Here is a 23,845-nt window from a genome sequence, read left to right on the forward strand (position 1 = left end):
TTCTTGTTTGCGGCACAGTTTACATCAGTATCTATCTAGATCGATAGTTTTAATGGACCTATGAAAGGAAGTCGCCAACAACATTACCAATATGCAGGTCTGATACACAAACTTACTTAAGCAAGACATTTTGTCCGCATTCATGGGACTCCCAGCTGGCGCCTAATGGACTACGAAAAGGAACAGCCGCAAAGCGACCCATTCCGCCCTGAAGTGCTGGCTCTGAACAACAACTTTTTCCAAGCCTGCTGACTAAGCAAAAAGTTAGCATGTTGAAGTTATATATTTTCGAAGCCACCTATCTACCCTCTTACTTCGATCCGTCTACGCTGAAGAGTGTAAACAACTTGCCTGCACAGGTGTGTGGGGCCTAAGGCAGAGGTAGCCAGTTGCATGTTGGGAGACGTAGTATTTTCTCTCGAAGGAACTTAGCAGCGAGGAAGCTGCTGCACTACACTACCCAGAATTCCTCTGCGAAGAGAGGTGTGAGGCGCCGCCCTTTGCCTACCTGAGCGCAGGTTGTGGGTTCCCATGGCAACAGGGAAGAGGGTTAGTTATGAAGACGCCTCCTTGTCCCCTCAGCTGCTAAAATTGTTATCTTCGCGCAAGAGGGTTTTTTGGGGTGCAACTGGGCCATGGCTTCTTGAGTTAGAGGTTGGTGTTGCTTCTTTTATTCATTGGAGTCTCGCGTGCTGGGTCTTCTCTGTACTAGGCCAGGAAGAGAGAAACACGCACGTGTCCTGATGGTGATAAGAAAAAAGGCTTTTTTCTTCTTCTTAAGGCCTCCAAGAGTGGAGCTTAGGCAACGTGAGACTATTACTGCGGGAGAGGTAGCAGCTTCTGGTTCCTTGGGCTGTGCCTTCGTGCAGTAGTACAAAAGCAGTATATTGGGACATACAGTGAAAATGGGATTGCTGCCTTTAGTAAAGATTAATCCGTTCTTCCTTTTTGTAACACAATTTTAGCGTTATTTTGCAGGTATTCCTCAGCAGTGATTACGATTGCCCATGTTAGGAATTGAGGTTGAAGTTAAATTTGCAGCTTGAACTTGTTTGGTGTAGAAGTAGTCCCCTGTTATCTTACCTTGGAGCAAAGTGTGTGGTTTGGGGGTTTGCCTAGTGTTGTGTTGAGATAATAATCCATATTTTTATTTGAAAAAGGCTTGGGACACCTAAACAAAACACATAGGCGCCGACTCCATGGGGCTTGAGGGGCCCCGAGCCCCCTCAAAAATTCGTTTGGGGGGGCTCTGCCCCCCCAATAATCTCCGGCGCCCCTCCAGCAGAGCGCCATCGCCGCCCCTCCCCCAGCCCAAAATGCACAGGGAGGGGCGGGCTGCATGCCTCCTGCCCTCCCTCCCGAGCAAAAGCTCCACCCAATTTCCTTTGGAGCTGATTAATAGGCGCAGCACGCTCTCCCCTATTCGCTCACGAGGAGGCGGCGCCACTTTATTTGCATATTCATGAGCTTATTTATTATTCATGAGCTTTCCCAGGCCCCCCCAATATTTTTTATAAGTCCGCGTCCCTGACAAAACATGAACTCCCCTAACTAAAAGACCTATAGCTTGATCCAGTTTACCTGGAAGTCATTAGTGCAAAGTTGAATGGGGCTTACTCCTAAGGAAGTCAACATAGGAATATAGGCTTTGGATAAAATCGTATGCATACTTACTATTGAGCACAGTAGGACTTGCTGCTTTTGAGTAAACAGGCATAAGATCTACTGAGGTAAAGGGTGGGGTGGGGAACAGAAACTTAACATTTCCGTCTTAAAACCATTTAAGCAAGTCAAATTGATTTTAGTGATCCAGGCAACAGTATTTATGACTACAGCCACAGATTCAGTTTGCTTATTTTAATTTGTGTTCATTAAAAAAGTGTAGGCGCACAATCTAGCCAATGTTTGAGACGTTTTTAACAACACAAACTTCCACATATACTCAGAAGCAAGTAACTTTGCTCAGTGGGGCTTAATTCCTGGTAAGTGCACAGATGATTGCAGCTAGGACCTCCTTATACTTGGTGGGACAGTGCTGAGTATACATTTAGGCTTGCCACATGAACCTTTTGTTCCTTATTGAAACTAATGGGACTCAGATGTGCTTAGCTTTGTCTGGGTGTGATTAGTTTTTTGTTAGACGACTATACTGTTGCTTATGAGCTTTAAAAAAAATCCTAAAATAGAATATCATTACTAGATCATATTGGATATCTTGGACATTTTATACAGAAGCTGTTGTTGTAAAACTGAATTTTAATTTATTAGCTACAAAATGAATAATTGGAAGGAAGTGGACATGTTTGGAAGATGATTGATTGCTGGGGATACTGTGGAGCTGAAATTGTACGGCTTGGTTTCTAGGGCAACAGGTTTCTCTGCAGCTGTTCAGAAAAGAATGAAGCCATGCGTAAGGGAGAAGTCTATAATCTGTTGGTAAGATTCTACCCTAATATCATGATTGCTTTGGACTGTTCAGGCAAATTAAAGCAACATTTGTTAAGAATTCAAGATACATTATAACTAATAAGCTATGCATCTCTGATGTTCCCTGAAATGCATCATTTTGAGCTTCTTGGGGACAATGCTACAGCATCACATGGACAGAACAGATGAAAATATTTTTTGTGACTTGAAGAACCAGATTTTATGGGCCAATATACTTAGGTTACAAAACATTTGGGCCAAAATGTATAAACCATAATAAAATATCTCCCCATTCTGCTCAAGCTTGTAAGGCTTGTACTCTACCATCAAGCTGCTTTTCAGATGTAGTTAGTTAGACTGAATATTGCTCTTCCCATTGCACTAAATGAGAAACACAGTATTCAGAGCAAAAACCTGATCTTGTTGTCTCCCGTGGAAGGCAACTAGGAATCACAAGGAGTACCATGCCAGGTCATAATTGTGCAGCAATTATAGCATCCGTGCAGTGCAGCAAAATACTCAGGATATACCAACACAACACACTGCAGTTGCTCTGTGTGAGGTCTTGCAAAAGTCAGATATGTGGAGTGTGGAGGAGTGTGATGCCACTCTGCAAAATCCTTGAATCGGGAGACCTCCCACCTTAGTACTGTTACCAGTGTTGTGACCACAAACCATATAAATTAGCCAAATGTGACCATTACTGTAAAGCACTTTGCATGTTGAAAGTACTATGTAAATTATAAATAACTAATTTAAAATGAATATTGGATGCCAGGGCCTGTAATTCAGAGCCTTCCTAGGGCATAGGCAAAGACACCAGTTGTGCAGTGATAAAACTGGAAACTGCCACACGCTCCATCTCATACTAGTACCCATGCCCATGGGCAACACAGAGCAGATGGGACAGAGGAAAGGGAACAGGAAATGCAGTGGATGGAACCCCAAACAGTGGGTGTCTGCTTTGTAAATGTTGCCCTGCTTGGAGCACAGCAATTCTGTTCAAGGCCTGTCCCCATCTATCAGGGCGAGCTGGTGTGCCTCAGGTGATAGTGCCTGTGGTATCTGAGAGGATGGTGAAAGAAATGTGTGCATGAGTAGAATTTTGTACTAAAATCCACGTGTCTGCAAGACAAGAGTTCTGTTGCAATACTTGATATACAGTATTTCCTGTTTGTGAGCATTCTCGCCCTGTGTGTGAAGGGTGATATGCAAATGCCATAAACAAAGGGCTGTAATGTGTCAGCTATTTAGTTTAGTATTATATTGTTACCACCATTGTATGGACTTGTCATTTGCATTTTCTGTTCTTGGAAAATGTATTAAGCCATTTTTGTCTCTTTTGGAAGTTACTTGACATAGATCAGGTACCTCTTACTGTTACATACTAAAAACTTGCCTGCCATTCATATAGTCATTGTGCTTAAGGATTACTTGCTTATATGGGACAGCAGCTTTGATCAGGTAATGATTCTGAATACAACTTTGGGGAGCCTAGTGGTTATTCCATGTTTCATGTTTAGGTTTCTGAAAGCTTCTCTGTAATTGGAGAGTTCTTCCTCTTTTATGCATTTTCTTTCACAACTGAACTTGTGCACTTCAGCTGCACTTCATGATCAGAATTATGAGTAGCCCTGAGTGTGTATTTTATGCTACATTTAAAAAGAAAACAGCAGCACATCTTTTACAGATTAAAAAAGAGAATTCAGCTCTACTAGTATTGTTTTTCAGTTCAGTAATAGAACTTACACACATGGTGTAGCTGTCAGGTTTGGTCTTGTCTTGAGATCTAACATTTTCCCTTTGCATGAAAGCAGGCCTCCTTGGTGTATTTTCCTTGTTTACTCCTTAGGGGGGTTCTTGTTTACTCCTTGGGGCATTTTCATGTTTATAGTCCACAACAGTCTTTGCCAGGATCCAGGATAACCGGCTGGCTTAGTGCCACAGAGCGGCAATCCTCACAGCTGCAGAGCTTTTGAGCAACCTGCCTCCTGGCTCTTTACTGAGCAAACTCTTGGTCGGCTGTTTTGCTGCCAACACGCTGGGTGGGTTTGTTGATTTTAAGAGTCCAGGTTTCATTTTCTCCTTGTATGCAGGTGGAAAGGTGGGTGGAGCAATGATAGCAGGTGGGAGGAACTGGCTGTCCCGAGTGCAGGCCTGGAAGATTGTGATTGGGGGTGGAGAACAGAACAAGTCATTTAAGGAGGACATGGAATGAACAAACAAAAAAAGCAGAGGGAGATACTTAACTGGCAAAGCCAGTCTGTTGGCCAGTCATGTGATTAACATGGCTACGATCAGGGAGTGCACAGCAAGGACACACAAGGAGTCTCAGGATTTGAAGGTGGCTGCCTGAATCTCAAAGAGGGAAGTCCATAAAGGTAATTATTTCCCCTGTGCTTTTCCATTTTGTAGGATGCTGCTTGTGAATAAGCTAAAATGACTGTGAAATTGCTCTCTCTTCTGCCTGTGCCATCTGTGCTCTTGGCTTTCTGCCTTGCCACAAGGAGTGAGCAGGAAAGGACAGCAGCTTTACAAGGTGAGACTAAAAGAAAAAGTTGTCCTGGTGTGGTTTGTGTGTTTTATGAATATATGTAGGCTTGTGGTGCTTAGCAATCAAGGCAGTCTGACCCACTCTTTTTTCTTCTCTGTGCCCTTCTTGCTTGACCTGATCAGGCCTTCTGCCTTTGCAGTCACTTGTGCTTCAACCACTAATCTCTCTTCTGTGTTTGGATATCTCTTTCTGGAAGAGACACACTTTATTTATGAGACAATATGAGTATTTTGAGAGAAGATTTGAAACTTCTTACATGGCAGGCCTATTTCCATTGTTGTTTCTGTTTGGCACAGTGGCCTTTCCTAGGCCTTGCTTCTCAATTTGAAATTAGTTTTCCATTGTTGTTTTTTGGTCAGTGAGATTTGTGTGCGTGCGTTTGTATTTAACACTTGCTATCTGATCATAGGGGTGTCCTATGTTTTCCATTTGTTCTTGAGGCCTCATTGAATTCCATTTTCCCATGACACACATTGCCAGGTTCCTGTAGGCTTCACATTAGCTCACTGATGCTTGATATGGCTGGCTTCTGTCCTGTGAGGGCTTTTCAGTAGTCAACATTTGTCTATCCATCATTCTCTTTGCCTTCTGCTTAACATTTGCTGTAGGGGTGCATGGAGCTTTAGGAGAGAATGAAAAGTGCATCCACTGTTCTTCTGACCTATACAATCCAGTCTTACTCTGGCCTCTGCCCATGCTGGCCCTGCAGCCAGTGGCAAAGCATACAGGAACTTTGGAGAAAAAAATGGGCTATTCTTCTCTGGGAACACAGGATGCTGGCTAGTCAGTTGCATTCTAAGGGGTGGCTTAGTACAGCAACATAGTCATCCTATTGGCTGATCAAATCCTAAGTTTATCTGCTGACCAGCTATGTGGTGTTTATTTGTTTTCTGTTTTTCATTTGCATTACTGTTGGCTGCCTTGGATATATGTAGAAGGAAGTGGAATACAGTTTTTTAAACAGAAATTAATTAGTAGTGGCCAACTTGTAGGGATCTTAAAAATATGTGAGTGTGCTACTCTATATTGCATTACAGTACCTGTGCAAACCTGTGTGTGTTAGGCTACCAGTGGCTTCCCCTCTAGTCTTCTAATCTCTGGAGTAGGTGTCATTGCAGTGCTGAAGAGACAGGCAAGAATATACATTTGATTTTGCCTTAGTCGGGCCTATAAATCCTCAGCTTCTAGTCCAGAAGTGCCATAGACTCATTCTGCCTTTGCCACTGTGATGTTTGTGCCACAGCTGGATACTATGGGGTTAAAATTAGTATGTGGTGGGGCAATGAAAATCTAGGTTAGCCATACATGGAACTGACACATTTATTCCCATAATTAGTGTTTTCAAATGACCATATAAATAAATAGTTGAACTGTCATTCTAGAAAGTGAGCAGATTTATCTCTGGAGTGTCACAGATATTGGCATACAAGATTTTTACTTCCTTATGATTTATTTTTGATGTGGCTCACAAAATGATCAGGCAGTGCACAATGAGGAAACTCTCCTGTGCTCCTTCTAGATTTAACTTGCTATCCCTATGTATTGGTAAAATAGCTTTGTTAGTACAGAGATGAAGTACTCTTTCATAACATATCCTACTACAAAGGTAAGGATGCTAACATTTCCATTTCCATTGACTGACAATAGGGAAACAACCTGCATCTCTTATTAAGTTGTATGTTTAAGTAGGGTTGTGTTGGTATCTGTCTGTCTTGGGAGACAATAGACGAGTGTGCCTTCGGGAGTGAAGTTGGAGAGTTACAGTGTCTGCAGTGGCTCCAGAGCCATATGCAGGAGAGATATGTTTTCTTGCAGGTGGAGCAGAAGAAGGCATCTGGTTTTACTGCTAAAGTTACACCATGGTGTTTCTTCTCTCTGCACTCCTACCAGTGGTCATTCCTCTGGTTACTGACTGACTGTCTCCAGACACTGTGATTGCCTGCAAAGGGTTCCCACATGGTAGGGTTAATGTTGCCAGCCTTCATCTCACATTTGCAGACATCTTTGTAACACAGTTAGTCTGCCAACAGACCTAGTTTATTATTATTTTTTAAATTTATATACTACTCTTCATCCAAAGACAATAGGCCAGCTTACAACATAAAAACACAAAATACACAGCATAATAATAATAAACATACCCCCTTCTGTTACTCATTCATTTATCCCATACTTCCAGTGCATTTTCCCATGACTTTCCAAACCGCAGAAAGCCTGATTCTTTTTTAAAGTGGATTTGTTGAGCTAGTGCAACACAGCCTTTCAATCCAATTTAACGGCTCAGACCTAAGTTTCCAATGTGCTCTTGAATCCCATGTGCAAAATACTGACTGTCTGGAGGCACCCTTAGGCAATTTATGCTTGCCTAATTGAAACAGCAACGTAAGATGATGTGGGGTGCTACATTTTGATGTTTCTTAGAGACTTTTTTCTTCTTCTGAAATATGATTTGTCTCTTAAATTTCCTCTGAGTATCCATGATGAGTAGTGCAGAAATCTTTGTACATGTTGCCCAAGAGGATAAAAGATACAATATTGCCTTGGTCTAACCTCTTAAAACAATGGCTATTTAAATTTTCTGTCTCATAGAAGGAGTCTTAAAGCTATAAGTTGGTTAGAAATTGAGATAACCCTTATCTTTCTCTGCCCCTCCCAGTTATATGGGTTTGTGTGTGCCTGCTGTGATCCTGGGAAAAGCACTAGCAAAGTCAATACGATAACATTCCTGTCTGTAGGACCAATAAATAAGCCATAATCTTTGAGTTTTACATAGAGGTGCCTTTTCAGTTATTGCTGTTGCAACAGACCAACCTAATCTGCTTTTATTGATAATGCTTTTGTATAAATTGACCACACCTTGCAAAGAAGCAAACTGGCTAGAAAATGTGTGTGTCATGGTGGGGGGAGTGAGAGAGTGAGCTTGGGAGCTAGTTTGCTCAGCCAGTAATAGGTGTCAGTATCTTCAAAGTATGCTGTTTGTTGTGACATTTCTTTGTGTCTTCTCTGTATACTGGGAGAACCCTTGAGTGCCTCCCAGACCATTTACAGACACATTTACACAGTTTTCTTCTCATTTAGTGCTATATTTGTGTTAGCCTTTGCAAAGGGATAGCCATGCTGACATTCACTTATAGAAACAGGACTGAATGTGTACCCCAGTGCAAGCCTGGTTTGGACATAATGCCAAATTGTGGTTTGTTTAAAATAAAGAAAGGAGGAAGAAAATGGATCTGTGTGGCTCATACTTATGCTGCCAACCCATGCTTGGGCATTATGTCTGAACCAGTCCTAGGGGTGTGACCACAAATGAAAATTCTTTGAGGCCATTTACACTGCACCTTAGTTTTGCTTTAAGCACGTTATTCTGTGCAGTTTTGCAGGGAAGCATTTTGCACAGCAGTTACTGGTTTTAAGTTTATTGTGGCAATTACATAATGAAGTAGATAATTGATTCTCCCTTCCAGACTCTTTTTATGATGATGTGAAACCAGTTTACCATCTTGCAGGGATGCACGCTTTGTTGTTTGTAAGTTGAAGCCTGCCATATTTGTTAATGAAATAGGTGATGTTTAGGGTTGGTATAACTGCCCTGAGGCATTTTGCTGCCTGAGAGGGACAGGATGACTTCCCCACTCCCCTTCCATGTTCAGAAGCTGACTCTGGCAACGAGACAGCATCCTTCACCACACCTGAAGGCATCAGCATGCCCAAGACAGGCCATATGGCACATAGAGTTCTGTCCTTCAACACTTCGCTACTCCTCGCCCTAATTGGGTCATTGCCAACACGGATAGATGCTGCTGTGCAGCAGCATGTGTTACATGGGCATGTGCTGAAGTTTCTGGACTGTGTGGCTTATGCTGGTTGCCTCTTTGCAATGCATACTTCTTCAGTCTGGGGCTTTCCTGTACTGTGACGTGTTGAAAGAAAGTGACTAGGTGAGACATATAGCCATACTAGGCCAGTAACAAGCAGGCTCACTGGCACAGGAGGGTAGGAATGGCCAGGAGACTTAGGGGGAACATCCAGGGTGGCGTTGTTACCACCTGAGACAATTGCCTCATTCTGTAATGATAGGGTTGCCCCTGCAAAAAGCAAAGGCTCTCCCTATCATTATTTGTTTAGTTAGCTGCCTGTGGCTTGGATCCTAAGCACAGTTTCTTGGAGGTACGTTTGAAAATTGGTAGGATTTGCTTCCAAGTAATAAGATGCATAAAAGTGAGGTGCCAGATTACTACAGTTCTAGCAGATGAGTTTCCTTACCCCTTAAATTAAATATATCTACTACAGTGCTGTAGGGTATTGATTATCTGATTAAGCCCTTTAACTCATCAGAAATGTGAGGAGATAGTCGATAGAGCAGAAGACTCTTTAATCTCAGTGTCATAGATTCAAGCCCCACACTGAGCAAAAAGATTCCTGCATTGCAGTGGGTTGGAGTCAGGGGTCAGAAAACTTTTTCAGCAGGGGGCCGGTCCACTGTCCCTCAGACCTTGTGGGGAGCCAGACTATATATTTTTTTGGGGGGGGGGGGAGAACGAATTCCTATGCCCCACAAATAATCCAGAGATGCATTTTAAATAAATGGGACACATTCTACTCATGTAAAAAGATGCTGATTCCCAGACCATCCGCGGGCTGGATTTAGAAGGTGGTTGGGCCAGATCTGGCCCCCGGGCCTTAGTTTGCCTGCCCTTGGAGTAGATTGTCCTTGTGATGCCTTCCAACTCTATTGTTCTATTCTCTACTACTGTCTAAAGTGTACAATACTTTGGACTGATCCCAGGATTTGGGATGGTTGGTGTTGAAGGAGTGCTATATTTAAACATATGAAAGGGATGAAACAATTACATTTTGTTTTGAAATGTAGAATAATGTAGTTAATATTGGTTTGTGCAAAATACAAGGAATAGTAAATGCCAAAAAAGAAATTGAAATCTGTGTGTTGGTTGAAATAGGCAAAATTTAAGAGCAGAAGAATAAATATGGGTTTAAGGGCCCCTACCTGTTAGCTATGCTGAAGTCTTTTTAAAATGGGGCACAAGAGCTTATATGTGTAGTGAATAGTGGCCATGATCTTTGATATACTTTGGGACCATAATAGCAGTTTGAATAATGGAATCTTGCTTCCTGCACATTGTCTGATATACCAAATTGATATCTGAGAATCATTTACAAAATAAAAGGGACAGGTTTTTAATATCATAGTTGCATACTAGAAGATAGAAGGAACTGCCTTTGTATTTTTAAGTCTAATATCCCAGTCTTGGGATGCAGAACATACAATGCTCTATTATACATGTATATGCTTGGACAGGTAGTCTCAATTTAAAGGAATACAGTTGTACCTCGGGTTACATACGTTTCAGGTTACAGACTCCGCTAACCCAGAAATAGTACCTCGGGTTAAGAACTTTGCTTCAGGATGAAAACAGAAATTGTGCTCCGGCGGCGCGGCAGCAGCAGGAGGCTCCATTAGTTAAAGTGGTGCTTCAGGTTAAGAACAGTTTCATTTTATTAATGGACCTCCGGAACGAATTAAGTACATAACCAGAGGTACCACTGTATATGTGCATTTTGAGCACACAGCGTGAAATGGATGCTTTCATGGTGTAGTGAGGACTGGAGTATACATTTCTCTAGAACAGATCCGTTCTCACAGGGCAAGCATGCCAGGACTAAGATTTGACTAGTGGTAGTAGTAGTGGCAGTAGTAACAGGAGTAAGAATAAAGGGCTGACCTCTCAGCAAGGAATGAGTGAAAACAGATACCATACAGGCCTCAGCATGAGCTGCTCCTCCTGCTCTGCCCTCTGAATGAAACAGAAGTAAAAAAGAGACTTCAGATAATTTAAACTGGAAACGATAATAATTTTTGAAGAGAGTTGAAATTAGCTTTCCTTATGTGTGTGCTTCTTCTGTTTTGCTGGTCAAACATGTTTGGCAGGTTTTTAGTCAATACAGAAACCTGTTTACCAGAGGTCAAAATGGAATGAGTAGTTGTCTTACTTCCAAACCAATTTTTGCTCTCCAGTCCCAGTGAATTCCATCCATTTCCTCTAGACTTCCTGCAAACACAATGAAGATTGTAGGATGTTTGAGTGAAGGGAACACACAAACATTGCTTGCAAAATAATGCAGCATAAGACCATGAGCTGAAGCAGGAAGGAGATACTGTGCAGCAAACTGCAGCCACAAAGTATCCCTGACACACATGATTCAATCTCTTTTGCATTTATAAATACATTGTGGAGTCAGAAATCTTTGGCGATCACTCATAGCTGAGTAAGATAGTCTTCCATAAACACGGTTTTAACAATGAGTCCGTAAGTGACTGTCGAGGCCAATTCTGGATCCACACGCCCTTCCACAGTGGGGACATTGGTTTCTAGGCGGGAGTTGATCACGGTGTGGATTTGCCAAGCATGCCTTCCTCTTAGCACGTTTCTTCTTTGCGTCCTGAGTTTGAGTGTCTTCAAAGCCCATGACACCTTTGGTAAAGGCTGTTCTCCAACTGGAGCGCTCGTAGGCCAATGTTTCCCAGTTGTCAGTGTTTATACTACATTTTTTTAGATTTACCTCAAGACAGTCTTTAAACCTCTTTTGTTGACCAGGAGTCAGAAATATGCTATATTTGACCAGTACAACAGTGCACTGGCTTGAGTAACTTCTCAGAAAATGTGATATTCTTGTACCAAAAGCACTACCTGTGCAAAAAGCATGAGGGATGATAGTGGAAACGGCCCTGAATTAAGGTGCATGGTAAGTGTATCCTGTTGTGACAAAATCCATTTATAAATCAGCATTCAGTATGTGAAATATTTGTGAAAGGACCCTATGAGAATTAGCACCATCTGAGATAAGTCTTTGATTGCATCTTAATGCTGGGATCCATACCTGCCGTTTACTCCCTCCCACTATCTGATGGTTGGGTGTGTGCTTAACAGCTCCTGTGTGTAAGCAAAAAGAGCAGCATTTCCTTCTTCAGTTTCTCCCTGATCGGGTATGGGAATGTTTGTCTAGCAGACAAAGGCAACATATTATGCATACTTGAAGGGACCAAGCCCAGTCACAGTAGGGTGTTGTTGTTTTATTCATAGTTTATGGATAGAAGGATGAAATAATGAAATGAAATTCTGTGGCAGTACTACTCTGGCAGTTCTTTGTAGAATAATTATGGTCATGATAGAACAGACAAGAGCAATAAAAGATGTGTAGGATTAGGCTACATGTATTCAGATGCTGAGCAGTGGGCTTTACTCCCTTGTAAGGTATAGAACTGCAATCCTGTGTAACTTTTGTGTTAGCAGAAAAAGAAGCCATTCATATAAGAAGCCATTCAGTTTCCACCTGGGAAATTTCATTCACATAACTTTAACAACAGCTGCAACAATGATGATAATGCCGTAATGCTTATTTGGAGTGTTTTCAGGACAAAGCATCACAGTAGTCAGTGGCACTTTAACAACTGTGTTTGCATCTACTAAAGTTATTGCCATTTCTGCCAGAACATCATAGTAGTGAACAATTCATTGTATATATAGGACTGCTGTCCCACCAACAGTGAAAACCTTTGATAATGGAAGTGCTCACTTGAATATGAGTTCTCACTTGACGTTCTGCCAGCAGTTAAGGACCCCTGGATGGTTAAGGCAACTTTGGGGTGCGACACTCATCTTGCTTCAGGCCTAGGGAAGTAGCATTTGTCCACAGACAGCTTTCCGGGTCATGAGGCCAGCATGACTAAACCGCTTCTGGCACAATGGGACACCGTGACGAGTGCCATAGCACAGGGAACCGCCATTTACCTTCCTGCCAGCAGTACCTAATTGTCTACTTGCACTGGTATACTTCCAAACTGCTAGGTTGTCAGGAGCTGGAACAGAGCAATGGAAGCTCACCCCATTGTGTGGACTCGAACCGCTGACCTTCTGATTGGCAAGCCCAAGGGACTCAGTGGTTTAGACCACAGCGCCACCTGTTCCCTATAGTTGCATATTTATGCCTATTGTTACACCAGCAGTGGTAGTCAAGAACCATTGGGTGCCTCCAGGATAGTCCATCAACAGGCAACCAGAGCCCTTGAAGTTGGGTTTGAATCTCTGGTTGCTTATAGCATACAAACAACACACAAAAAGGTCTCAAAAACATAAGTTACTCTTAATTGAGAACTGCATGAGAAAATTATGTTCCATGTGCTACATTGCTTGGCAAGTAGAGCACAATGTGGAATAAATTCCCATTTAAATTTATCTGCTAACATGAGGGAGACTATGTTAGAACTGGTACATAGATGGTACTTAGGTCATTTAACTGTCATATGTGATGGTCATGTGTGCAAAATTATACTTGGAAGTCACCCCACACCAAAATAGTGATGATGACATGATTTATGCTTTGTACTTCTGGACATTTCTGAAAATGATTATTCTTACAAAGACTTATCAACTTTTGTTTATAGCAGCTAAACTGGATATGTCTGAGCACTGGAAAAGATACAGAACCTCTATCTATTTCTCAATGGTATCAAATAAGGTGGAGGTTCACTGTCATGGACAAACAAGTGCATCCATTTCATGTACAGTGGTACCTCGGGTTACATACGCTTCAGGTTACATACGCTTCAGGTTACAGACTCTGCTAACCCAGAAATAGTGCTTCAGGTTAAGAACTTTGCTTCAGGATAAGAACAGAAATCGGGCTCCGGCAGCGCGGCGGCAGCAGGAGGCCCCATTAGCTAAAGTGGTGCTTCAGGTTAAGAACAGTTTCAGGTTAAGAACAGACCTCCAGAACGAATTAAGTACTTAACCCTAGGTACCATTGTTCCAGTTCCAGTTCATATCAAATACTAACAAGTATACAGACATGCAGCTTTTTGCTCAGCAAAATGTACTGTGTTGTACAGGTTTTTTTGAAGGTTGATTGCTTTTCCTTTGAACTTGTAGCTCTGAAGCACTTATTATAATTATAGTATCTTTTTAAAAAAAGTTTCCAGGTGTGCAAATGACCAATGAATACCACCAATGCTTTTTTTTTATACATTAGCAGTATTTGGTTGGCTAGGTTTCCCTCCTGTTCTTTCCTTTTTCTATAGTGCTTGCTTCGGTGCATTGCCTCTCCTAGCATTTTTGGTGTGGTGTGTGTGTTATGAGGAGGGTTGTAGAATGTAATCATTGTGTAAATTCCCTTATTATCAATTTGTTCTCTGTTCATTATAAATAAGGAATAGAGTTCTAGTTAGAATCACATAGTTAGCTGATCTTGTTATCAGGATGATAAATATTTATCTCTCTTCTGTACAGTAAATTCATTGTAAACAGTCTTTCAAGGAGCCATCACATGGTATGCATATTAAAAGTAAATTCAGCAGGGGGGCAGTGTCTATGATCTGGTTGGGCATGAATGACTTGGTTGCTGTTGGAGTTGCGTATTCTGTGCTTCCTGTAGAAATGTAGGTTGGATTATGCATCACAGAAGTAGTTGCAATTTAACTGCTTTGCTTTATTTAGAATTCTTTTCGCTGACGGTTTCATCTAATTTATCGTGTGTGGACCCAGATCACTTCTATGATCACACTATTTGGACCCAGCAAGAACAGGTTAATCATTTGTTCTGCCCTTTGGATAACCAGAGCCTCCAGCTTCTTCAGTCTACCTCAAACTTTAGCATCCAGTGGAGCAAAAACTGTCATCTGCTTAACTTCACTGCATTAAGCCACCTGCACAGCACACTGCAGAACACAACAACATACCTCACCTTTGAGCACGCAAATGCCAGCGATGCAGGCAACTATACCTGCACGCTCTACTTGAACGATCAGAGAAACAGCTCCTTCACTGTCCGGCTGGTCATGGCAGGTGAGTGAAAGTCTCCTCTTGGGCCCATCCCAGGAGAAGCAGTACTGCTACTGTTTCAAGATGGGCCACTTGTCTGCCTAAGTCTGGATCCTATGTTGCTCATTAGACACAGAGCAGCTGTGAAGTATCATGTAGGGCATGATTTTGTCCGTTTTCACCTAAACATAAGGTACTGATCATACTCAAATAAGTTATGGCATTAGATAAGCCCTGGGGATGTGAGCCAATTTATCAAGTGCTATGATCCAAATTATGCATTGTCAACCAGAAGTTGGCGGGCTGATGTCTGTGACTGTATGTGTGGCTGTTGCTGAAGAGGGCTTCCTTTTGCCTGGGAGAAAAAGGCAGACACAGAGCTCTTTCTGAGCCCTCTCTGCATTTTATGTTATATATAAGATGACATATAAAGGTAAAGGGACCCCTGACTGTTAGGTCCAGTCACGGACGACTCTGGGGTTTCGGCGCTCATCTTGCTTTACTGGCCGATGGAACTGTGTAAACAGATAAACCTGACGAAGGCTTCACTGTGGTGGAGACACAATTTAGGAGAGAGAGAAAAGACTTAATGTTTCTAAAGCTGTAATAACAAGTGATAGTACCTAAAATGTGGTGAGAGGTACCTGAAGCTACCAAGATAAGCTCACTCCGTACCCCATTTGCTAGTTGTATTGTCAGAGCTGAAATGGGGAAAGACAGGTTTAAAAAAATATATATGCTGAGATTTAAAAAATAAGCAGACTTCTTGGGACAGATGAGTGTGTTTTTGTCTCTGCTTAATCTTTTATACTGCACTTAAACTAGGATGGATCACCATTTTGGAGCACTTCATTATGCTATTAGAAACATAAATTAGCTAAAGATGGTCAGAGGGAGGTCATACATCATTTGAGCTGAAATCCTGCACACACACCTTGAGACCTGGAAGTCAGGCTTGCTAGGCACTGTAGGTCTTATTTCTGAGAAGATTTGTATAGGATTGTACTCTTCAAATTTTTTTTATTCATTAAGATAAGGATGGTAGTTGCTGGTTTCTCAGGAAGTTCTCCTGAATTGGCTAAGGACTGGATATGGGCACTAAAAAGAATATTTTTTGTATTGTTCTCCCATTTAAATAAAGCTAAAGATTGGAAATTAGTCCAATACACACAGCAGTACCTACAGAAGGGAGAGCCTTTACATTTTAAAAAATGATGGCCATGATGACCTAGTTCTCCTTTTCAGAATTTAAGGGAATGCAAGGGAAAGGAAAATTAGGGACAAGTACCTGTGGCATATTCTAGTTTTTAATGCAATGTGACATTTGCACCTTAAACACCCTATTTTCCACAATAGGATTCAGAAAGTTCTTCATTAAAAAAACACACGCTCACATATGCTGAAAATGTGTCACATATGCTGAAAATATTTAGCATGGATGAATGAGTTGACAGTATGAAAGATAGAGGGGGAAGAACAGCACTGTGCTGGACTCTGAACAGGCAGTGAGAATAATTAAAGTACTGGCACTAGGACTTAAAAAGTTAATAATTAATACCATATCTCATATTCAGCACTTCTGTGATGTGCATACCCCTTTATCCTGGGCATTTCTCTATTATGGGACATGACATGCTTTCCAGATAACCTGAACATTCTGTCTTTCCCACTATAGTCCTTACTGAATTTCTCATTGTTTTCTCAAGTCAAATCAGAACTTCAGAACCAGCCTTGAGAGAGAGGTTATACTCAGCAATTTGTCTAGTTAAGTTTCCTAAACATGGTGAATGGAGGCTGGAATCATCGGTGAACCCACTGTGTAAGGGAGATTGTGCTTAGGTGCAGGGTCACAGGGACAAGAGTAGCTTGACTTTCTTTGTTATGTTAGCCAGACCTAAATAGCCAATATAAGATTTGCAGTATACAGTCTGGAAGTTCAGTGCTCTCACCGAAAAGCTCTCTTACGGTGTACTGTTTTTGTTTCCCCAACAGACATTTGCAGTGTCCTTCCTCGTTTCCTTTACCCCTCCAGCAATCTGACTTTGCAACGTGATTTGGGAAGCCAGTTTACACTGAACTGCACTGTGCAGCTGCCCTACACGAAAAGCTGTGATTTTGGCCTCCACTGGATGAAAGATGACCAGTTGCTAGACAACGAGACCTATGCTGCTTCTACTCATTGGTAAGAAGGCTTTTATGGAAAATAATGGAAAATAAAGCTAAATTGGCTGTATAAAATAGAAACAAAAGAGAGAGAAACAAATTAAAATAGTGTCTCCCAGACTCTGAAGATAATGGTGGATCTTTAAGGGCTTATGTATACTATTAACCTTATAGGTTTGTGGAATAGGGGCAGTAGTGTAATATATATAGTTCATTGGGAGGAAATATCTTTGCAGTAGTAGGGGGAGATTGAGTGAGAGTGGGAGATTGTGTTTCTGTTAAAAATAAAATTGTACACTTAAGCCCTGGAGAAGGGCTTAAGACAATGCTCTATGTATCAGTCTTCATTGGGGAGGCAGAGGGAGAGGAAGAAGACCCTTTCAGATGTTTGTGGCTTCAGAACAAATCTGGTTTCATGAACACCCCTTTTATTTTAGAGTTCCCACTGCAGGGGACTTGTGTTGTGTTGTACGTTATCAGTGGTGTCATGGATATGTTCTACTAGGTTACTGGGAACTCATGTAATATTTTGTACATCACTCAATAATGGCATGGAGGCTGTAGCTGGGAGAAGAAAAATTGACATTTCACTAGTAAGAAAAAATGCACTTTAAGCAATAGGACATTGCTATTATAGTTCCACAAAAGAAGTACTTTTATGTAAGACAGTGGGATCCCATACAACAACTAAGCGACCACAATTAATCCATTGCTTTAAAAGAACAAGGAAAAAGATGATTTTGAAAGTCCCCAAATTTCTACTAGTTTTTGTGGAAGAAAATGTTTTCAAAGGCCAACATGATAAAATAGTGACAGTATTTCCAGATCATAGATACTCAAATGGACACTCTTGTTACCAACTCACAGTTCATTCCTTGTCCAAATTTAATGTTTGGTATAATCCAAGATTCATAGGGTGGAGCCCTCTAGTTTCCTTCCTGTCCGGTTCTGACTGAAATTTCCTAGTGTTGTTTTCAATCAGTGCTAACCTAAATCATCTTCTATTTGCACCCCAGGTTCAATGACAATAAATCAGAGATATTCATCTCCAGCACTTTGGATATGAATGTAACAACAGATGAAATTTATGGAGCATTTGCCTGCTTGGTTAGAAACAGTACAGCAGTTTTCACACTGCAAAAATCAGGTAGCATTTCTTTGTACTTCATACCATGTGCATTTGGGTGTGGGCCGGTACTCTATTTGAAGGTTGTTATCTTTATTAAGTTGTTCAAAAAAGATTCTGCTACTCACTAACTGTATTCCATAGTAGAATTCCCATGAGTATTTCTGAAATGAGAGCTGGAGATACTTTTTTTTTAAGAGTTGTCAGACTACTCTGAAAACACACTTATGGCATTCAATCCAAATGTAAATTTCCCTTTCAGAGTTGACCTCTGAAAACCGATAGATAAGAATATGGCTGTGTACAGCATTGATTGGCTGATGCCTTTGAAGTGACACACACACACACATACATCTTTGACCCCACCCCAGAGCAGTTCTGCACTTTGGTTAACAAGATGACAAATAAACATGATTGAAATACTTTAAACTCTTTTTAATTTAATTATCTTTAGAAGGGCTTCTTATCTGAAGCTTGATGGGAGGGGCAAGTGTGATAACTGAGCTTGCATTTGCTTTGTACATTTGTCATTAAAATGGCAGAACTAGATAAATCTGAGATTGTGCAGCAGCTGAGGAATTGAATGTGATTTATATTCTGTCTGCCTCCTCTTGAGACTCAAGTAGCCTAAGTGTTTTGGATTACATTTTCTAATTACAGTCTAGAAATGATCCATGGCTCAGCATCATTATTTCATTTCTCCATTGGTGTATGTGAGATGCTAAGGGCCATTTCACACATTATGTGTGTGTCTTGGAATGGAACAGTGTGTGTGTGTGTGTGTGTGTGTGTAAGAAACTACATCCTTGGGTCCAATGTACAGGATTCAGTATGGTCTATTGAGGATGTGGGTAGCATGGAATCTGGTCAGAGTTTGACCCACAGTGAGTTTATAGAGGTGTGACAGCTTCACTATACATTCAGTTTATAATTCAGTCCACATTTTTCACTTTGTAGTGCCACTGTTCAGATGACTCTTGGCATGTGTGCAAAGGCAAATGTGTTTTTTGGGGGAAGAAACATAGTTTTGAACTAAGATGGCTTCAAAATTCTCAAGTATTGTATGACCCTCTGAGAATTTATGAAGTGGGTATCTCAGCTTGGCTTTCCTTCTTTTAGGAAGAAGCAAGACTTAATTTTCTATATAGAAACTAACTGTTCTCATTTAAAAAATAGAGTAATTTACTTTAGCCCATGCATGGCCATCTGATAGACTGAAGTCTAGCTGGGGTGATAAGAGTATTTGCTTTTATGCTGTATCTAGATGCCTTCCTTTTCTTTTGAATAAGTTTCCCCTGTTTTATCTTGGAATTCAAGAGCCTGCCTGATCCTCTTCTTAGACTTTCAAAGATGTTTTTGCTCTAACTGGTAGTAGGGTTTCTAAAAAGGGCTTTGAACCAGACTTACCATGTCTCTAGGAGTTTAATATAAAGACAGCCTTTAGTGCCATCAGTATTGCTCCATGCTGGCTTTAGGGGCTCAGTTTACAAGAGCAATTTTATGATGGCGTCATCAGTGAATCTGATGGCAGAAAATTGCCACATGATGGCACCAGCAGACAATAGAAACTTTTCTGAGGTTTTCAATCAGTCACAGCCTCAAATGGTTCTACACACCAAAACAAACGTGCTATCAGGCTGCCCCCAAGCAACTCAGCTGTTTTGGCATGCTTGAACACTTTCAAATTCCTCCATCTGGAAGTTTCCATAGGCTGATGGAGCAATTCTGAGATTAGAGCCTCAGTGTATTTTAAAGCAACATTCAGCAAATGGCTCAGTTAACAGTATATTCCAGAGTGTTTTACAAAAAGTCTAAATGAACATGCCCGCGCGCTTGCAGGAAGAAATTGAATTGGCACTGGAGAATGTGAATAATTTAGTTCATGCACATCTTTACTCTGAAAACCTTTGATTTACTTCTGCATGTGCATCTTGTGAATGGAGATCCTTGCAAAATTTGGAGGATGATCTAACAATGTGGTGCTAGAATAAATCTGTCTTTTAGCTTCTGCTCATCTCTTCCTCATCATGGTTGCACGTTCTGATAGTCAGAACAGTCATCAAGATACTAAAAATTGTTCAAGAATGACATAACCCCTCATTTTCTTTATAATTTGGTATATTCTGAGACCATAGACCCCAACTCTTCTCTTCCTTTTTCCTCTACCATCCTATCAATTGTAAGGCTGTTTTCTCATTTAATGCTATTTAAAATATGTCTTTCTATTACAGCAGAGACTGCTGGGCACTTGGGCGCTGTGCTAGCTGCACTTTTCACGGTGGCACTGCTGTTACTAATGGCTGTGATGTATGTGAAGTGTCGTCTGAATGTGCTCCTCTGGTACAGAAACCGTCATGGAGAGGTGGAGATCAATGGTAAATATTGGGCTGGAGAGTTGGCTGTCACTTTTCCCCTTGTGAGATTCGAGTTTCAATGACAGTCCAACCCAAAGTGTGAACTTCTACAAGAATTATCCTCTCAGTGTTATAGCTAGTCAGCACAGGTTTTGTTGTTGTTTTTTTAAAAAAAATTATAATAAATTTCTCTTCTTGGTACTTTTCCACAGATGGAAAGCTGTATGATGCCTATGTGTCTTACTCTAACTCAACGGATGATAGAAAGTTTGTCAACTTCATAGTGAAGCCACAGCTGGAGAATCGTCACGGCTACAAGATTTTCCTGGATGATAAAGACATCCTGCCCAATTCAGGTATAGAACCTTGTCCAACACCTCATTTAATATGTACCTGGGCACTCAGACTTGCTATTGAGTTCAGGCTGCAAATAACTTACATGAAATGGGTTAGTTGGCTAAATGAAGAGAAACCTCCAGTTTAATTTGCCCATTTGGCATCCTATGTTTAATATGGTAGCTTTATTATGTGTTAAAATATCCAATTGAAATTGGTACACACACTAAGTCTGAATATCAGGTTAACTCTTGCATCCATTTTCAAACAAGAGGAGGAGAATGCAAAAAACACTATTTCTATTAGACACTGAGAGAGCAGGATGAAAGTTGGTATGCAACTTCAGGGCAACATTCTGCATTTCAAGTACAGCTTAATCCATGTCCCTGTTTCCAAGGTAGATTGGAAAGATGTAAAACATAGTGCAGTGCTATATCTGACTGAGATATTAGAATACAGGCTGGTTTATACATTCAGGACACCATTGTGTATTTCATATATGATCCCAGCTTGACATCTGTATCCTTTTTCAGAGTGAAGAAAAGGGCCACAAACATTGCAATGCAGTACAGTGGTACCTCGGGTTACATACGCTTCAGGTTACAGACTCCGCTAACCCAGAAATAGTACCTTGGGTAAAGAACTTTGCTTCAGGATGAGAACAGAAATCGTGTGACAGCAGCAGCAGGAGACCCCATTAGCTAAAGTGGTGCTTCAGGTTAAGAACAGTTTCAGGTTAAGAATGGACTCCGGAACGAATTAAGTACTTAACCCGAGGTACCACTATATCTGAAATGAAGCCTGTTGAACACTGCACTTTGCTACTTAATAGATGCAAAAGTATGGCTCTGAAAAATTACTTTGTCCTTTGGCACACTATTTTGTGCATCTGAAGCAACCTAAAATACCTTTAATTCTAAACACCAATAATGGCAAAGCTGTGCAAAGTAGGAACTGAATATTTTATAGACAGGCTCTCTGTTGTACGAAGAAAAATGTATTCTCCTTAACCACCCAGTTGTCCACAGTTAGGTTCCATTTGCATACAGTGGTACCTCGCAAGACGAATGCCTCGCAAGATGAAAAACTCGCAAGACGAAAGAGTTTTTCGTTTTTTGAGTTGCTTCGCAAGACGAATTTCCCTATGGGCTTGCTTCGCAAGACGAAAACGTCTTGCAAGTTTGTTTCCTTTTTCTTAAAACCGCTTGAAGAGGTGCAGTTGCGACTTGACCGTGCTTCGCAAGACGAAAAATTCGCAAGGCGAAAAAACTGGCAGAACGAATTAATTTCGTCTTGCGAGGCACCACTGTATTAAGTAGGATGTATTCACAGTCTGCCCAGTATATGCTCAGCACAACTGGTGGGCTTTCTACACCTGTTCAAAGTCTGTGGCATGATGCATTGCTTAACTTGCATGACCTTGCAGATATGCATTTCATAGAGATGGGTGGTTGTTTTGTGCTGGCCCGCTGCCTCTCCCTGTGCCTCCACGTTTCCAGGCTGTTATTGCATATGTTTGACAATGTGTTGTTTCTTTATTTTGGGCACAGCTTGTTTAATCTTCCTCCAAAGAGCATGAAGTGTAGTTCCTATCCAGGCAGTTTACAGGCCCACCCCTGTTCTGGCTTCCGCAATATCACTGTAATCATGTGCCTTCAGACCATTTGTTCTTATCTTCAACTGTTTTGTTTAATAAAACTTCTATAAAAAGTATGCAACATCCATTTGCATGGGGATTCAAAACAAGCTGTGTACAAAATGCAGCTCCTCCATGTTCTAAAATGCTGCCCACAGTGGACAGTTCTGGTTAAACAAGAATACACCACAAAACAGCATTTCTCAACAGCTGTAGTACCTTTTTGAGTGTATAGTACTATGGAAACGGCATCTGTATTGTGCTCTTTGTGGTGTGTCTAATAATTAAAAAATGCAATGTTTGAGTATACTCTTCATTTTTTAAAAAAATGTCCTGAGTGTTCCACCAGAGGCACTCATATCCAAAACCAATGGTGCTGTCTGAAGGACAGGGAAGTTCTAAACAGGCTGGTTAGCTTTTATTCCATTGCCCAGGGGTTCTCCTTTCTGTAGAGCAAAGTGGATATGCATTTGGATGCTAGGGTATTTATTTCTTGTACAGGTGAAGGATGAATGCTGAAACAACAATGGATTGGTTCTGGCCCTTCTCAGAAGAGATTTAGTTTTTCTCCTCTCTTTCAGAACCTTCTGCAGATCTGATTATGAATGTCAGCCGGTGCCGCCGCCTCATTGTGGTTCTCTCTAATGCATATCTGGAACAGGAATGGTGCAACAATAATTTCAGGTAATTAGAGAGTCAGCAATAGAGACAAGTTCTCTGATCCTCCTTTCATTTTTGGAGGATCAGGAATGACTCGGGCAAATAGTATGTGCAATTCTGATTTGGAGGGATCACTAAAATCATAGTTTGCTTATTTGGTCGTCCTGGTAAACTATGGCTTGTCAAACCAGTCAAGTGTTCCAATAAGTTGTACTCATAAGAGGAGGAGGGAAGGTAGAAGGGAGTAGGAAGGCAGGTGGGAGTATGTTCCTGGCTCTCCTATCTATGGTTAGAAGGGCATCTGAATTTATCCAATTTCTGTATACACCTCCAATCACAACACCCAGAATCTCTCTCATATATCTGGAAATGAAGCACAGCAGTTTAGTGTTAATGCCTCTCAAACCAGTTCCTGAAGTTTTCATTGAACTGTTTGAATTCTACTGAAACTAGTCGTGCTTAGAATTAATTTTTGGGGTGACTAGATTGGGTTTCAATAGTTTGGTTGTGGATTTGCTTAGGACTCTAACCAATTGTCTGGTTTTGCAGGGAAGGTCTTTGGAGGCTGCTGGAACTATCCCGGAGGCCAATCTTCATTGTCTTTGAGAGCCAGTACCGAGAAATAGCACATCCAGCCATAAACTTGCTGAAGCAGCAGAAGAGCACAGTGACCCTTCTGATGTGGCGCGCTGGGTCCATGGTAAGTTGTGGGCTGCAAGGCCATAACTTCATCACTGTGGTTATGTTTCTCAGTGG

At 41.3% G+C, this 23,845-nt stretch overlaps 1 protein-coding gene across 2 annotated transcripts in view; it reads left to right on the forward strand.

Annotated features, from left to right (window-relative positions):
* The first annotated feature begins 510 nt into the window (after positions 1–510).
* Positions 511–23,845, forward strand: part of SIGIRR (single Ig and TIR domain containing) — a 32,979-nt gene continuing 9,644 nt past the window's right edge. Inside the window, exons 1-10 of one of the 2 annotated variants that reach the window (XM_077932164.1) lie at positions 511–654; positions 2,365–2,436; positions 4,843–4,966; positions 14,491–14,838; positions 16,807–16,996; positions 17,994–18,124; positions 20,335–20,478; positions 20,670–20,813; positions 23,011–23,113; positions 23,639–23,789. In XM_077932164.1, coding sequence (XP_077788290.1) covers positions 4,867–4,966; positions 14,491–14,838; positions 16,807–16,996; positions 17,994–18,124; positions 20,335–20,478; positions 20,670–20,813; positions 23,011–23,113; positions 23,639–23,789 — 1,311 coding nt within the window. In that variant the 5' untranslated portion in view covers positions 511–654; positions 2,365–2,436; positions 4,843–4,866. The remainder of the gene's footprint in view (positions 655–2,364; positions 2,437–4,842; positions 4,967–14,490; positions 14,839–16,806; positions 16,997–17,993; positions 18,125–20,334; positions 20,479–20,669; positions 20,814–23,010; positions 23,114–23,638; positions 23,790–23,845) is intronic. The other variant, XM_077932156.1, reaches the window with a different exon arrangement.

This window comes from Podarcis muralis, chromosome 1 (assembly GCF_964188315.1).
Source record: "Podarcis muralis chromosome 1, rPodMur119.hap1.1, whole genome shotgun sequence".
Lineage (NCBI taxonomy): Eukaryota > Metazoa > Chordata > Lepidosauria > Squamata > Lacertidae > Podarcis > Podarcis muralis.